Below are 15,775 nucleotides of genomic sequence, written 5' to 3'. Positions count from 1 at the left end.
AATGTTGTCAACGGTATTTGCATAAAATGAAAAATGTATAATGAGTATGAATGATTGACGCTATGTGTAATTTTTAAACTGTATAGTTGCTCATCCCTGGCTATATGTACTAGTTAATCGTAGTTTCAATTGTCAAACTTGCATATTTTGAAATGATGCAGTATGATTATTCGATCACGTTAGGTTAGGTTATTAGTAGGAATTGTTTGTGGACCTACTGTGTAACCATTGTTACTCACCCTTTCCTTTAATTTTTTTTTTAGTTGCAGAGCCTACAGTTGGTGAAGCGGGTGTTGAGCCATTAGCCAAGGAACATCTGATCGATCAGATTGACAACCAGAGTCCGTTACCCGGTGAGCACCATGACTACTTCTACTAGGAGTCTGTTCGTCCTAGGAAAGGTCTATGTTTTTGGGGCCGAGTGCTAGGTCTATGTTAGAGTGAGAAAATTTTGTAATCCTATATATCTTTATTCCCTTTTGCACAACTCTGACCTCGCTTTATGTTGTTCATAAAATTTTTCGTCTTCCGTTTCTTATTTATTGTAGATATGTTGCTTTATACATGATTGTTTGGTTTTGGTTTATCAGGTTTGAGTTCCGTGAAATGCTAACATAAACAGAGGAGACCATGCCGAAATTTCGAGACGCCACCTAGTGCCTCGAGGCGGCCTTGGGATTTATGTTAGCGTTTGGCGGGACGCCACAATATATGACAAATTTTAGTAAAAATGGGTGTTACCGATATCTTTCCAAAGAAAATAACAAGAACATTAAAAGATAGTGATAATGCACATAGTGCACAGAAAACAACAATCAACTAAAAGAAATGAAGAAAAAAAGTAAAAAATAAAATAAGATTGTAGAAAAATAAATTAAAAAAATGAATTTCTAAACCAAGATAAGATAAATAACTAAAACATTAATATCAGAAAAATAAGAAAATACTAAGGAAAAAGGAAAATTAATTAAAAAAAAAAAGAAGACGAAGATTCATAAGTAATTAAAAAACTCACGAAAAGAAATAATGAATTGAAGATAGAAAACAAGAATCATAAATTCTCATAGAAAATAACCACAATAATAAGAAAATAATCATGAATGAGAAACTACATCATTTGAAGAAGAAATAATGAAATAATATCAACAAGAAATACTTGAAAATCTAAAATCAAAGATAAAATTAAAGAAATTTATAGAAAAATCTGAAAATACAAAATAAAACTAATCACAACCAAGATGCTCTCAATGAATGTACCATTTTATTTTTTCCTCCGTAGTTCACGTTAAACCTAATTTGAATTTGGGAGACAATGAGGAGTTCTTGGCTGATCTCTTCCCCACTACAAGGATAAGGATATGTGATCCAATATCATAATGTAGCAAAGTGATTAATTCCATTTTGAATCTTAGAAGTTTTCTTGGTAAATAAAATTCATTTTAAAATTTTAAAATAAGAAACTAGATCCATTGGTTAAATGATAGTTTTCATCGGTGAAAATCGACTTTATGGTTAAATTTGATGAAATTCATGATTAAGTTTAAGTTCTAACGATGAAAATTATAGATTATCAATGAACAACCAAGATTTAATGGTGAAAATAACAACAATGGAAATTATGATGTAAATTCGATTTCACCTTCACTCAAGTTAGATAGATTTTTGCAAATCATACCGAATTTCCTTCTTTTGCTTTCTTGTTGATTGAATTAATATTAAACTACAACGGATCTTCGCTATAGATCGAAAGATCCCTCTCCCTCTCTTTTTCTCTGTGTTTCTGTCTATGTGTGTTTACCTTTTCTTTTTCTTTTTATAAGAGCTCCTCCCTCCTATTTATAAAAATCAAAACGAGAGGAAATTTACAGATTAAGTTTTTCCTGAAATGGTAAAAAAGTAACTATTAAGCAATGTCTAAAAATAGCCATGCATAAACAATGAGTGCAATCTAAAAGACTTGTGGGGAATTACAATTATCGTTATATAACAATATAATGATTTGGGTTCAATGCTTTGTCCATACAAAGATTTGAATAGTGGTTTCACTTCCTCAGTACTTGTTCTTTGATTTGTTTGCTACTCTTTGACCAATTCTTTGAATCTTGAATTCTTCAATTTCCAATTTCTCCACATACAGTGCTCATAAGACTCTTATCTTCCAGAATGGTGTTTGATTTCTAGACAAAAAACTTGATCGTGATTTTTGATATAAGCCTAACTTGACATAAAAACACCACATTACCCATCCTTCCACGCACTACTTGATCCATCCATCAATCCATCTGAAAGGGGAATGACAACTACCTTACTAACCGAATTATACCTATGATTCACAACGTTGAATAAATTTGTACCATTCATTAACGTTTTGAACAAATGTGACTGTTCATTGAAATTCCATTGATCCATCTTCTCCGCATGTTTGGAATATCTTGGAATAACACGTTCCTACAAACAAATTAGTCCATTTAGTATATATTAATGTGAGAAAACATTAATCAAATATATAAAGAAATAAAATAAAGTAATTACCTCATTATTCCAAATAGCATGTGCAATATGAGTTTTAAAATTGATTAATACTGAGAGTTCTTCTGGACCACCTGGATATCCACATCATTTTTCTTTCTTTTCTTCATTTGCTTGTTCTTCATTACTTTTTTCATCTCCTTCATCTTCATCTTCATTTACATCTTCTTCTCATTGATCTTCATCTTATTGTTGTTTTTCATCAGATGATTGTTTATGTTCTTCTTCAACAACAATGAGAAATAATTCTTTTTTTTTTTTTTTTTGGTATGCCTCATTAGTTTTGAAGCCGTTGGAGAAACCCTATTAGTTCTTGATGAAGATGATGGGCCATTGACTGTCTTTTGGATCTGTTGAGTGAACTTCTTCATCTTTTAAACCTTACAAAAAATGAAAAACAAAAATATGCCTAACTGAAAATTTAATGTCATCTTGAAAAAGGCGACATATTTTGTTAATTGTCAACCTATATACGGTGACATGTTTGATTTTTTGTTGACCTATATAGATTGACAATTACCAAAACATATCACTCAGATCGGATGACAATTTTGTTCAACAATCAATCTTTCAGGGTTCGCATATTCATCATCAAAATGTTTTTTTTTTTTTTTGCTTTACGCTGTGTTTGGATTGAGGGAAGGGGAAGGAAGGGAAGAGAAAATTTACAATTTTCTCTTCTTTTCTCCTGTTTGGATTGTTAAGTGAGGAGGGAAGAGAAGAAAAATGGAGGGAAGGGAAGGGAAGGGGAAAATGGTAAAATTTTGTTCCCCCCAAAATCGGAGTGACGAGGAGGGAAGGGAAGAGAACATATTTTCTATTCCAAAATTGCCCTCACTCTTTTATAAAATTTCCAAAAGAAATAGATATTGACAGGTCGTTTATTACTACTTACACCCCAAATACAATCAAATTGCAGAAACCTCGCACATGCTAATCTTTTTCTTCAAAATCAAATCAGACCTACTGAGAGAGGAACGAGGGTTTCTCATCGATCACATCAAGGTAATCGATCTTTCTCTTTCTTTCTTGATTTTGATTTAACAGAGATTGATCGATCGATCGGTTCGTGCATGTTTCCATTAAAGATATATTGACCGATTCTCTCTTTGGATGGATTGTTTGTAACATCTAGGGTTTGGATTGAGCTTTCCCCCTTTTTATTTTAATCTTATTTCGATTCCTAGAGATTAGAGTTCTTTTTATGATTAGAGAAGGGGCGATGTGGAACTACTTTCCAGAAGAAATCATCTTCGACATCTTTTCAAGGCTTCCTGTGAAGTCTCTGTTACGATTCAAGTCTATATGTAAGCTTTTCTGCAACTTAATCAGTAACCCTAGTTTCGTTAAACTGCACATCAGTCGATCAATAACTGAAACCAAGAACCTTGCTCTCATTAGATCGCCTCAAACCAACGGCCTTACTCTCATGTTAAACCATTCTTGTCTATAGATCTTGACTTTGATGAAACATCATCTAAAGAAGTAGTTGTGATCAATTATCCATTTCAACCTCCAGATAATCAACCTAAAATAGTGGGTTCTTGTAACAGATTGATATGTTTAAGACCTTGCGAAGATGTCATTTGTCTTTGGAATCCAGCAACCAAAGAATACAAGAAATTACCAACCTCTGCACTAATTGATTCTCAGAGGGATGGGAAGTTATTTTGTAGCATTGTATACGGATTCGGTTAGGATCCCATTGTTGATGACTACGAGGTGGTTAAAATTTCCTACTTTGGTAGCATTGATGCCAAAGATTTTGCTTCTGAAGTCACTATGTATGAATTGAGAACAAATTCATGGAGAAGAATACGAGACATTCCTTATGACCTTCGTTGTACAGAACTACATGGGTCCCTTGTGAATGGAAATCTACATTGGGTTGTGTTTCATCGTAATCCGATATCGAATTTATATTCTTGGGTAATCCCTTCTTTCGATATTAGGAATAAGCAGTTCCAAGAGGTGCCACAGCCTGATTATGTGGGTCCTGTATTTGGCATGAGTGTGGGGGTATTGGAAAGATGCCTTTGCATGTATAATACTTCATGGTATTTCTGTTGTGAGGTATGGGGGATGAAGGACTATGATGTGAGGAAGTCTTGGACTAAGTTATTCTCTATTGTAGAACCGACAGTTATGTCACGTAAGGTCTTGAAGCCGATTTACTTTTCCAAGGATGGTGAGATTATAATAGATACTGATATGGAAGGTCTTATTTTGTATGACCCAAAGACTGAAATTATGAGGCATATTGTGATATGTGGTAGGCCGATCATTTTTGAGATAGAGATGTACGTGGAAAGTCTTGTTTCACTCAAATCAGGTACTTATGTGGGACAAGAACAAACATGAGGGAACAAAGAACTAGAGAATTGAATAATGGGAAGGAGAGGTAAGGTAGATTGTGGTTATATATGTTTCTAATCTTTTATACACAAGTACATTCCCTGTACAAAGTTTATTTTATTTTTTCTTGTTCTGACAACTTGGCTATTATTAATGAAGTATTGATTCATTAAAAATGAGACTTAATTATGAGTTAATTTACGTTTGATAGAGGTTGTTTCTTTGATTCGGTTTGATGCATAATGCTTCAGCTTATTTGAGTTGCCACAAGGTCATCTGTAACAATTGCAGGCGGCCCTACTCTGTCCAACGGTTATTCAACAGGATATGTCTGTAATTTGTATCAAGGAAATAGTTTAAGTTCACCAGTAACTGATGTTGAGGATGGATATGATATTCTGAGCACTATGACAAAAGGAGATGGGGGAGGGTTGGCTGGATTGCAAAACCTAGGAAATACTTGCTTTATGAACAGTGCTATTCAATGCTTAGTACATACACCACCCCTGGTTGAGTATTTTTTGCAGGATTACAGGGAGGAGATTAACAAGCAAAATCCTCTAGGAATGCATGTAGGTGGCATTTTTATTTTATTTCCTCATTTTCCTTCCATAAACGAGTTTTCCAAATTGTGATGGTTTAACATTCAAATTTGTATTTTCCTTCAAGAATTTGCCTAAAAAAGTTTTTTTTTTTTTTATTTTGGTTGTTGCTATACAGGGAGAACTTGCAATTGCATTTGGTGAGTTGCTGAGGAAATTATGGTCCTCTAGAAGAGCGCCAATTGCCCCACGTGCATTTAAAGGAAAACTTGCCCAATTTGCGCCCCAATTCAGTGGGTATAACCAGCATGATTCTCAAGTCAGTACTATCATTCTTATATGCAGTAGAGTCCAATCACTACTTTTCATGTCAATCTAATCTAAATAAATCTCTTGTAAGTTTCTCGGAGGCAGCAGACATTCCTCCTATGTAATATTACAATTCAAAATTGGGTGCCATATCCATATCATATTAGTCCTACTTCCTTTCCATGTCCGGGAATATAGCTTATTACCTTACTGTTTAAGGTGCCCGCAAAAGAAGTTAATGAATGATTAGGAGATAAAAAATAATTATGAGTTAAACTAATGAATACTTTACCCATACTGTTGATTTCAAGAAGATTGATTGAATAGTTCTTTTGCAATTTTAGTTATTTCAGATTGGAAAAAGTATGTCTTGTATCTGACATTCTATGGATAATACTTAGAAAAAAGATAAGGTTCTATAGTGTAATATTGTTGCTTCTGCAGTGGCTATGTAGTTCTGTCTACCTCTTAAAAAAATTCTGAAGTAGTATATATAGACAAACATGCTTCCATTAGTTATAAACGTTGACTTCCCCATGCGGGGGAAATTTTCCAAATTCCTCCTTGAAAGCGCCCTCGATCCGCGGGGTGCGCGGATCCGCTTTTGACCCTTGAGGTTTGGGAGTCGCCACCTAGTTATTGTGGTCTAGGATCCTAACTGACTCTAACATGGATAAAAAGAACTAATCTACCGTAAAAAATCTGAATTCGGGGATCATGTTACGGGGTTGGAAGGTGTTAGGCACCAACCCCGCCCGGCCAAAGCCGGTCTCTACTAACTTTTCAAGTAAATCACATTGATAAAAACCTAGATAGAAATAAAAATAAAAACAATCTGATACCTTTCCGATTGCAAGGATTTTGCTCCCTCAGATCTGACAAAAAGAGCTCTTTGTACTATACTCCCTTGCTTCGTTCTGTCTCTGGATTTGACTTCGGATCTCCTAGATCGAGGTATCTCCTTGTTTTTGAATCTGAACTCTTCAAGTTTGTTGTCGATTTAGGGGTATTTTTGAAGGGATTTTAGGGGTTTTCTAGACTAAAATTGAAGGGGGGATGTCAGGTAAGGAGTTGGGGCTCCAAAACTAGGGTTTATGGGGGGCTAGGGGAGCTTCTAGACTTACTTCTCTTAGGGTTTATGATTTGATACGAAAATAGGGTGTGAGCACCTCTATTTATAGATATTTTTAGGGGTTGATTTGGATAGAGTTAGTGTTTAATTAGAGATCTTTTAATTAGAGTTGTGTTTTAGTTTGACTTGTTTTAGGTAGAATTATTTTTAAGTTAGAACTCTATTAGATAGAGTTATTATTTAATTAGAGTTCTATTATGACTTTTGGTCTTATTTGATTGACTTTTAATGTTTTGACTTCAGTCTTAATTGATTGACTTTTAATATCTTGACTTCAGTCTTGCTTAATTGACTTTAATTTTGACTTCAGTCTCACTTGATTGACTTTAATACCTTGACTTCAGTCTTGCTTGATTTACTTTTAATTTTTGGAGAACCCCCCTCTAAAATATCTTTAATTCTTTGGACCCCCAAATGGAGGGGTCCTTAAAGAAATATCCCACGAACCCTCAACAATTTTACCTAAAAGTCCGATTGATCGATTTTTTAGGTTCAAATTTTTAAATTAATTTCATTAATATTTTACTTTAATTATTTATGTTTTATTTATTAATTTTGAATTTTTTAATTATGAAAATTGTGAAATTACCATTTTGCCCCCGGAGAGGACTTTTCACGTTTCAAGTCGGTTTTTAATGTTCTAGGATGTTTTAGAATCGGTTTTTTGTAAGGAATTCAATGAGAATGTTGGTTTGTGTCATTTATGAAAATTTTTATGTGAAATGATTGTGAACTTTATGAGGGACATTTTCGTAATTTTGTCAAATTCTGTTAAAATTGGTGAAATGATTTATTTGGTTCCGATTTGTTATTTTATGTGTTCGAGAGAGTTTTCCTAAGCCTAACGTAGGCTCTAGGGTTGTTTTGAGGTTAGGGGTATAAGTATGGTTGATGTTGGATTTGGAAACATATGGTTTCTTAGGCTTGTTATCTGAGGGGTTAGAAAGGATCCCAGAGGCAAATGCATCCTAAAGTTGGCTCCCGGCTTGCCACAAGGATTCAAAGGTAGGGAGGTATTGGGCTACTAGGTGTTGAGCATATCCTTGAGAGAGGTTCTTTAGGAAAATTGCTACTTGTTCCTTCTCTGAAGGTCTATCCCACATTTGAGAAGCCTTGGCCCTCCAGCGACCAATGAAATCAGTGAATGTCTCCCCATTTTTCTGTTTAGTTGCTTCCAAATCCCTTCTTGAAGTCTCAATCTCGGTACTGTCTTATACTGATGCCAGAAGGCCTTTGACATGTTTTCCCATGTACCCACAGTAACTGGATCTTGAGACATTAACCAACGTAGTGCTGATCCCGATAGAGTTCTTTGGAACAACAATGTCATCTGTTCGTCGCTGAGCCCCATGGTGCGCATGTTGGTAACATACACCTTAAGATGTGTTTTTGCACACCCTGTCCCACTGAACTTGTCCATTTCAGGCATCACAAACTTCTCTGGCAAATGGATTCTAGGGATGCGATTTAAAGCTTCAATGCCTGCTGCAATTTAATCAATACCCTTTATACTCTTCATCGCTGACTCCAATTGAGACATTCTATTAGATAATGCCGGATTCTCATCAACATACTCTTCATCTCCGTTGAGCTCGAAGACTTCACGTAGATGTTTCTCTTCAATTTTTTTTCCTTTTGGGTCATCTAAAGGAATTCCCGTCGATTCCGAGGTCTGTTCCAACATTTCCACTTTACCTTTTATATTGCTGATATCATTGGCAAAGGTTGCCAAGATCTTACGGATCTTTGTGAGCTCAGATTCTGAAGCCATCTCTGCTTGTTGACTTGGTACTGTGGTTTTTTCTAACCGACTGGACTTACGACTCCAACTAGGAGGTGGACGCTCGAGTTTGGGCGCAATGATAATCCTATATGACCCCATCAAAGGTAGATTTAGTCAATTTCAGTATTATCCCCTTGATAACATTTTTAAGAATCATTTTATTGAGGTTCGTGCACCAATCCATTAATTAATCCATTCACACAATGAGTATTTGAAAAGGAAATAAATATTTATTCAAAAAGAAAGCTAGTTTTATTGAAAATGATAAACAATACGTTCTTATTAAAACATCTTTCAACAAATTTGTTTTGAACTATTTTTACATGGACGCTTGGCTTTGTCTTGATGGTCATCAGGATTGCTGTCAGGCTTGACCCTCTTAGCTCTAACAACTGGCTCTCTGAATTATGCTGGTCCGTCTGGATACCCTAAGGTGCGCTTGTTCCATGCTTTCTCGATGAGGTGTACTAACTTTTCAATCAAAGGCTCGGGGGAAAAGAAAGCTTTGGGTTGAGATAAGGATAACTCTATGGGTACATCATACTGTTCTGGGATCAAATTAGGATGGTAAAAAGATGTTCCTTCTAAACCGATCAGACGAACATAGTAGGATCCTTTGGTTCCTAGAATGGGGGGATCAATCATCCACCAAGGACATCTTAAACCGATATGACGAGCTAAGCGAGAGTCTAACCATTTACTCCAGGCTTTGACTGAGTTGTGACGCACTAACAGGTTTCTCTTGAAAAAGTGTTCTGGCCCATATTCGAGGTTTGAGGAAACATCTACAATCTTAAGACGATCACAAAGCCACATATAGAGTAAGTATGGGCTTCCTTTGAAGCTTTCCCGCTCACCATTTTTTATGGCATCTAGACCTGAGAAAGTTTCAGCTAAGATGAGGGGTACTGGGTTGGCTTTCCTCGAGAGTTGAGAGGCTATATCTATGAAGGACTCAGGGATAGTTTGGCCATCACTATTAGAGGTCAGTATGTATTAGGCTAGGATTCCTAGGCATAATCGATAATCTCTAGTGGCTCGCCAGGCTTCGGGTTTTACATTGATAGGATGACTGCGGGAGTGGTACGAGCCCAGTAAAGGTACTAAATCCAGTCTCCCGTTGTGGATTAGGGCCTTGACTTCTTCTTTGGAAATATTCAATCCTGTGGCGAGGGCACCAGAATATCCGGTCTTCAATGAGGGCCGGACTAGAGGTCCTGAAGTGGATATCCCCATAATACCACAAAAATCCTCGTGAGTAGGGCACAAGTGTATACGCCCAATATGGAATATGTGAAGGTAGGGGTTCCATCGTTTAGCCATAGCATGTAAGAGGTTCCAGTCTATCTCAAACTCATGGAAGTAAAGAGCACTCCTCAACATGAATCTCCCAAAATTGATCTTCTCTACTGGGTGCATTCCTATGACGATTGTTTTGACTAACTGATCGATTGGGTTATCGCCGGCGGCTAACATCCTGGTTTGACACAAAAGAGGATTTTAGTACTCTTCCAAGGTCCATGTAAAAGACCAATTTTTTTATTTTCTTTTGGGAAAATCTTGTTCTTATGGAAAATATTTTCTGGAAAATATTTTTTCTTGGAAAATATTTTTTTCTAGAGAACACTCCTTTTGGAAAATAATCTTTTTTGACAAATATTTTCTTTTTCTTCTTTGAAAATTCGATTTCCATTTTCAATTTAAAAGGTTCGGCCCACCATGATTGTTGGATCGGGATGGACTGGGTCATTATTGTAAAAGAATGGGTTCTTTATTGGGTTGGTGCACCCACTTTAATTTTTAAAAACTAAATTTTTGATCCTTGAGGATAGTCATACACCCTGATCTCACCATTCACATCACTCACATACATTCATCAATCACATGCATTCATTCAATAAACAACCCAGGAACACCCACGATAAGTTCGAGTCGTGACCTACTAGGAAGGTTTCTAGACTCTAAGCTTACTACGTGCAATGCATTTTTATCTGGCCACCCTTGCCCAAGCACACCTATATACCTTCCGATACGTGGTGACTTGGCTTGATATACTGTATAGGTGATAATTTAAAACCTCAATTCACTTCTCTGAAGCCAAAAACAGCCAGTTTGATCTCCAATTGAGAGGTGGCGCACAATGCTGAGCAAGGGCCTACTTAAATACCTCTCGTCTAGAATAGACGTAGTCTATCCCCCTCGTACAGTAGGGTACAGCGGGGCAAGATCTGCTTAGGCACCGGTTTTGACCAAGAAGCGCAATTGATATACTTAGATTATCTTTTATACCTACGGGTACAAGTCAAGGGTTGTAGCTTTCATAAATGGTTTGGCATCCCACGAGGGGACCGACCACGTACTAGTACTACGTTGGCAATCGGGACATGTGACTGTGTGGCTTACAATAGGTCAAAGGCTCAGGTTGCTCCGGCCTGGGTGCATCAATATACTTCTCAGAATCACCTGATCAGACGGTATTGATGCCCCAGTTTGATATACCCTAAGGTACGTGACTGGAGTTGTGGGTTTCATGAATGACGTCGCATCTCCGAAGAGACCGGGTCACGCACTAGTGCCACGTTGGCTAAATGGGACGTGTAAGTGAGTAAAGCAGTAAACGTGCATGTGGTGTGTGCAAAACAGGGTGGGGTGTGCCCGGGGTTTTTTCAAACAAATGGGCCCATGGCCCTGATCATACCATCATACATTTAATCAAAACCAAAATCATTCAAATCATATGAATATTAAATTAAGATCACGCTATTCCAATCACATAAGCACATCGACATTACGATCAACATCAATCATGTATCTCAAGCAAGATTATGGTATGTTCGATAGGCAATCAACATAACCTAACAATACGATCCGAATCATTGAAATAAGTCCACGGTTCCAACTCTTGCAAAAAAAAAAATTTATAGTCCAATCAAGATTGTTTTGGGATGACCCACAATAATCCAAAATTTTAAAGGATATCGAATTGAGGGTATAAATGTGATTGATGAGATAAAGAAGATGTTCTTATTTTGATTTTTTTTTTTGTTAAAAAAAATTGAGCACTATCAAAAGGAATTTAGAAAACACAACCAAAAGCCAAACATATGTTGCTGTTGGCAACATTTAAAATATGATTTGCTTCATTATTTTTTTTTTTTTTTAAAAACCTTTTAATCTTTTATTTTTTTTATCTCTCTTTAAAAAAAAAAAACAATTACAATGATTTTATGAAAAAAAAACTACATGCTACTGCCATCACGACAATTCGAACTCAACCACCACAAGATTGAGATCAGTTTTTAGGTGCGGTTCAGTGAACAACAGCTGATTGAATCCCATTCAAAGGAAAACAAACGAATGAACCCACTCATCATGTTTTTACACCACCCATTGGTAAATCAGAAGCATCCAATGTGCAAGGGGTGAAGAGTAGAACCGAAAAAAAAATGAGAGAAAATAGAGTTGCAGCCTAAAACGTGGACCTTATCGATGGACTGAATAACAAAAAACCGATTTAAAACCACTACCGAGCATCAAAACGATGTATGATGTTAAGGTAACACAGAGAGATCAAGGTCGAGTTGGTTATACAGGGGCTGATGATCCCAAATTTTCATAAAAGAAACTTGAGTTTTCTTTGAAGGCTGGGATCATACTCGTTTAAATCGATCGGTTTTGAGTGGTTGAACCGATCGGTTTCTGGTTCGAACCAGTCAATTTCCATTGAGGACGACGAGATCATCACGTTTGAATCGGTTTTCTTTAAGAAACTATCCTTTGAATCAACAGAAATCAACGATCTTAATCAAAATCGACATGGATGGGGCCGAAATTCCAATCGATATAGCAGAGAGAGGAGTTCGTCCAACATTAAACCCAGCTGTTTATCATCTTGGGAAGATGATGTGCCAAAATGAAAACAATACTTTTTTTAGTAGCACACCAAACCCACCAGCGCCCTCTTAATGTTAATATGGTGTGTAAATCGAAAGGAATACGTATTATTCATGGCACACCACTCTTCCAGCATGTTTTTCTATCGACAGAACCTCAAAAAAGTCAAAAAAAAAAAAAAATTTAATTTTAAATTTTTTTTACTTTACTACTTCCTATATGCTGTCAAAGGGCAGCATGTCTTGCCTAAAAAAATAAACACCTAGGTACTAAGCAAATAAATAAAAAAGAAAAGAAAAAATAAATCTCTTATTTTTTAAAAGCATTATCAAGTAACATATAGCCATGTTTCCAGAAAATCTTTCGTTATCCATACACACATGGATCGACATGCCTTAAAAAGAAACCCTTTTCGTTTCATTATTTCATCCTCAATGATCGTTATTCCACTCTCAACAAAGTATCCGTTAAAATTTGGTATTATTTAAAATCACCCCACGTGACTCTCGATTGAACTATATGAAAATAATAATATGCTAGAATAACGTATTCAAAGTTGAACCGAAATTAATGATTAAACCGACCAATATATATAAAAAAAGATAAACGAATAATAAAAAACTAACTAAAAATAAAATAGGATCAAAAAATAATAAATAAAAATAAATAAAAACTAGGTCATTGGCAACGTTCCTATACTCGGGGTTTTTCAAGTTTGATCCTCAAGGTCCCTAGTGGAGTCGCCACTGAAAGCGTCCTCGATCCGTGGGGTGCGCGGATCCGCTTTTGACCCTTGAGGTTTGGGAGTCGCCACCTAGTTATTGTGGTCTAGGAACCTAACTGACTCTAACATGGATAAAAAGAACTAATCTACCGTAAAAAATCTGAATTCGGGGATCATGTTACGGGGTTGGAAGGTGTTAGGCACCAACCCCGCCCGGCCAAAGCCGGTCTCTACTAACTTTCCAAGTAAATCACATTGCTAAAAACCTAGATAGAAATAAAAATAAAAACAATCTGATACCTTTCCGATTGCAAGGATTTTGCTCCCTCAGATCTGACAAAAAGATCTCCTTGTACTATACTCCCTTGCTTCGTTCTGTCTCCGGATTTGACTTCAGATCTCCTAGATCGAGGTATCTCCTTATTTTTTAATCTGAACTCTTCAAGTTTGTTGCCGATTTAGGGGTGTTTTTGGAGGGATTTTAGGGGTTTTCTAGACTAAAATTGAAGGGGGGATGTTAGGTAAGGAGTTGGGGCTCCAAAACTAGGGTTTATGGGGGGCTAGGGGAGCTTCTAGACTTACTTCTCTTAGGGTTTATGATTTGATACGAAAATAGGGTGTGAGCACCTCTATTTATAGATATTTTTAGGGGTTGATTTGGATAGAGTTAGTGTTTAATTAGAGATCTTTTAATTAGAGTTGTGTTTTAGTTTGACTTGTTTTAGGTAGAATATTTTTAAGTTAGAACTCTATTAGATAGAGTTATTATTTAATTAGAGTTCTATTATGACTTTTGGTCTTATTTGATTGACTTTTAATGTTTTGACTTCAGTCTTAATGATTGACTTTTAATATCTTGACTTCAGTCTTGCTTAATTGACTTTAATTTTGACTTTAGTCTCACTTGATTGACTTTAATACCTTGACTTCAGTCTTTTAATTTTTGGAGAACCCCCCTCTAAAATATCTTTAATTCTTTGGACCCCCAAATGGAGGGGTCCTTAAAGAAATATCCCACGAACCCTCAACAATTTTACCCAAAAGTCCGATTGATCGATTTTTTAGGTTCAAATTTTTAAATTAATTTCATTAATGTTTTACTTTAATTATTTAATATTTTATTTATTAATTTCGAATTTTTTAATTATGAAAATTGTGAAATTACCGTTTTGCCCCCGGAGAGGACTTTTCACGTTTCAAGTTGATTTTTAATGTTCTAGGATGTTTTAGAATCGGTTTTTCGTAAGGAATTCAATGAGAATGTTGGTTTGTGTCATTTATGAAAATTTTTATGTGAAATGATTGTGAACTTTATGAGGGGCATTTTCGTAATTTTGTCAAATTCTGTTAAAATTGGTGAAATGATTTATTTGGTTTCGATTTGTTATTTTATGTGTTCGAGAGAGTTTTCCTAAGCGTAACGTAGGCTCTAGGGTTGTTTTGAGGTTAGGGGTATTTTGGTAATTTTTTAGTGATTTTTATCGTGAAGTTTCTTTTTGGTCTGCAAGATGATGATTTCTATGTTTCTGGGGTCGTATTTTCCTAGCGTAGCGTGGTTTCTAAGGTTTTGTCAGTTCGAGATACCTCATCCGGATTTCTGAAACATATCTGGTAACAAAATAAAGCAATGGAATACACATCCATCATTGGGAATCATTGCAATCGGATTGACGAGTTGATTAATCAGGCGAGTGCAAAAATGGGGTGTCTACACTCCTATACGTTGAGGTATCTGCCATGAATACCTAATTCAATTGGAATGCCTAGGGGAGTACCTGCAATGCACTCCAAAGCTAAGAAAGGTAGGTTATAGAAGAATCTAATTGTAATTGAAGTGAAGATAGAATGCCTTGCCTTTAACAGCACAATTCTTTTTATAGATTTCTTATGTTGTCTTGCTGATCCTTTATTTATTGGCATCTTCCTAGATTGAGGGAAAGGCTTTGTCCGGATTTCAAAAGTGTATTCTTTTAGGACTTTGTATTTAGATGGGACTCTCTTTGTGGGAGATAGGTGGGTTTTGATGTTGTTGTTCTTTGACCCATTCCACGTTGGTCATTTCGGCCGACTTTGTATATTCTCTTTTTCTTCTTCTTGAATAAATTTATACCTATCAGAAAAAATTTCTTATCTTCTCACTAATCACAATATTAGTTTGAGGTTCATGGATTAGCCTTAATAGGCACAGTCCAATCATCTGGAAATCTATGTTGGTTCCCAACTTATAATTTGTGTCTGGCTTCGAGATCTGGGTACAGTTTGGGGGTCACTGTGTAGTAGATTTTATTGGGGTTTTATTTTATTGGCCCATGTCCAATACAATCATGAACAAAGGAATTGTAAGGTAAGAGGAAGAAGAGTAGAGGATATATGATAGTGTGAGGGAGTGAAGACCACAGCCATTCATTCATCCACGAAGTTATCCATAATCTCATCCTATCTTTTTTATTGCTTCAAACTCACTCCTGTTGCTGCTGTCCTCACATATCACCAATCAACAACATAGC

The 15,775-nt window shown here is 36.0% G+C and overlaps 1 protein-coding gene across 1 annotated transcript; it reads left to right on the top strand.

Annotated features, from left to right (window-relative positions):
- The first annotated feature begins 3,451 nt into the window (after window positions 1-3,451).
- On the top strand, window positions 3,452-5,129 carry LOC147388930 (F-box protein CPR1-like). The gene is made up of 4 exons (XM_086419687.1): window positions 3,452-3,534; window positions 3,717-3,974; window positions 4,049-4,110; window positions 4,228-5,129. Exons 2-4 carry the CDS (start codon window positions 3,734-3,736, stop codon window positions 4,888-4,890), a joined length of 966 nt encoding a protein of 321 aa, XP_086275813.1. The 5' UTR covers window positions 3,452-3,534; window positions 3,717-3,733; the 3' UTR covers window positions 4,891-5,129.
- Window positions 5,130-15,775: the final 10,646 nt, after the last annotated feature.

Source organism: Akebia trifoliata, chromosome 12 (genome assembly GCF_017979445.1).
Source record: "Akebia trifoliata isolate Shusen 1 chromosome 12, ASM1797944v1, whole genome shotgun sequence".
NCBI classification, from domain to species: domain Eukaryota; kingdom Viridiplantae; phylum Streptophyta; class Magnoliopsida; order Ranunculales; family Lardizabalaceae; genus Akebia; species Akebia trifoliata.
This window is presented reverse-complemented; position numbering and strand designations above follow the sequence as displayed.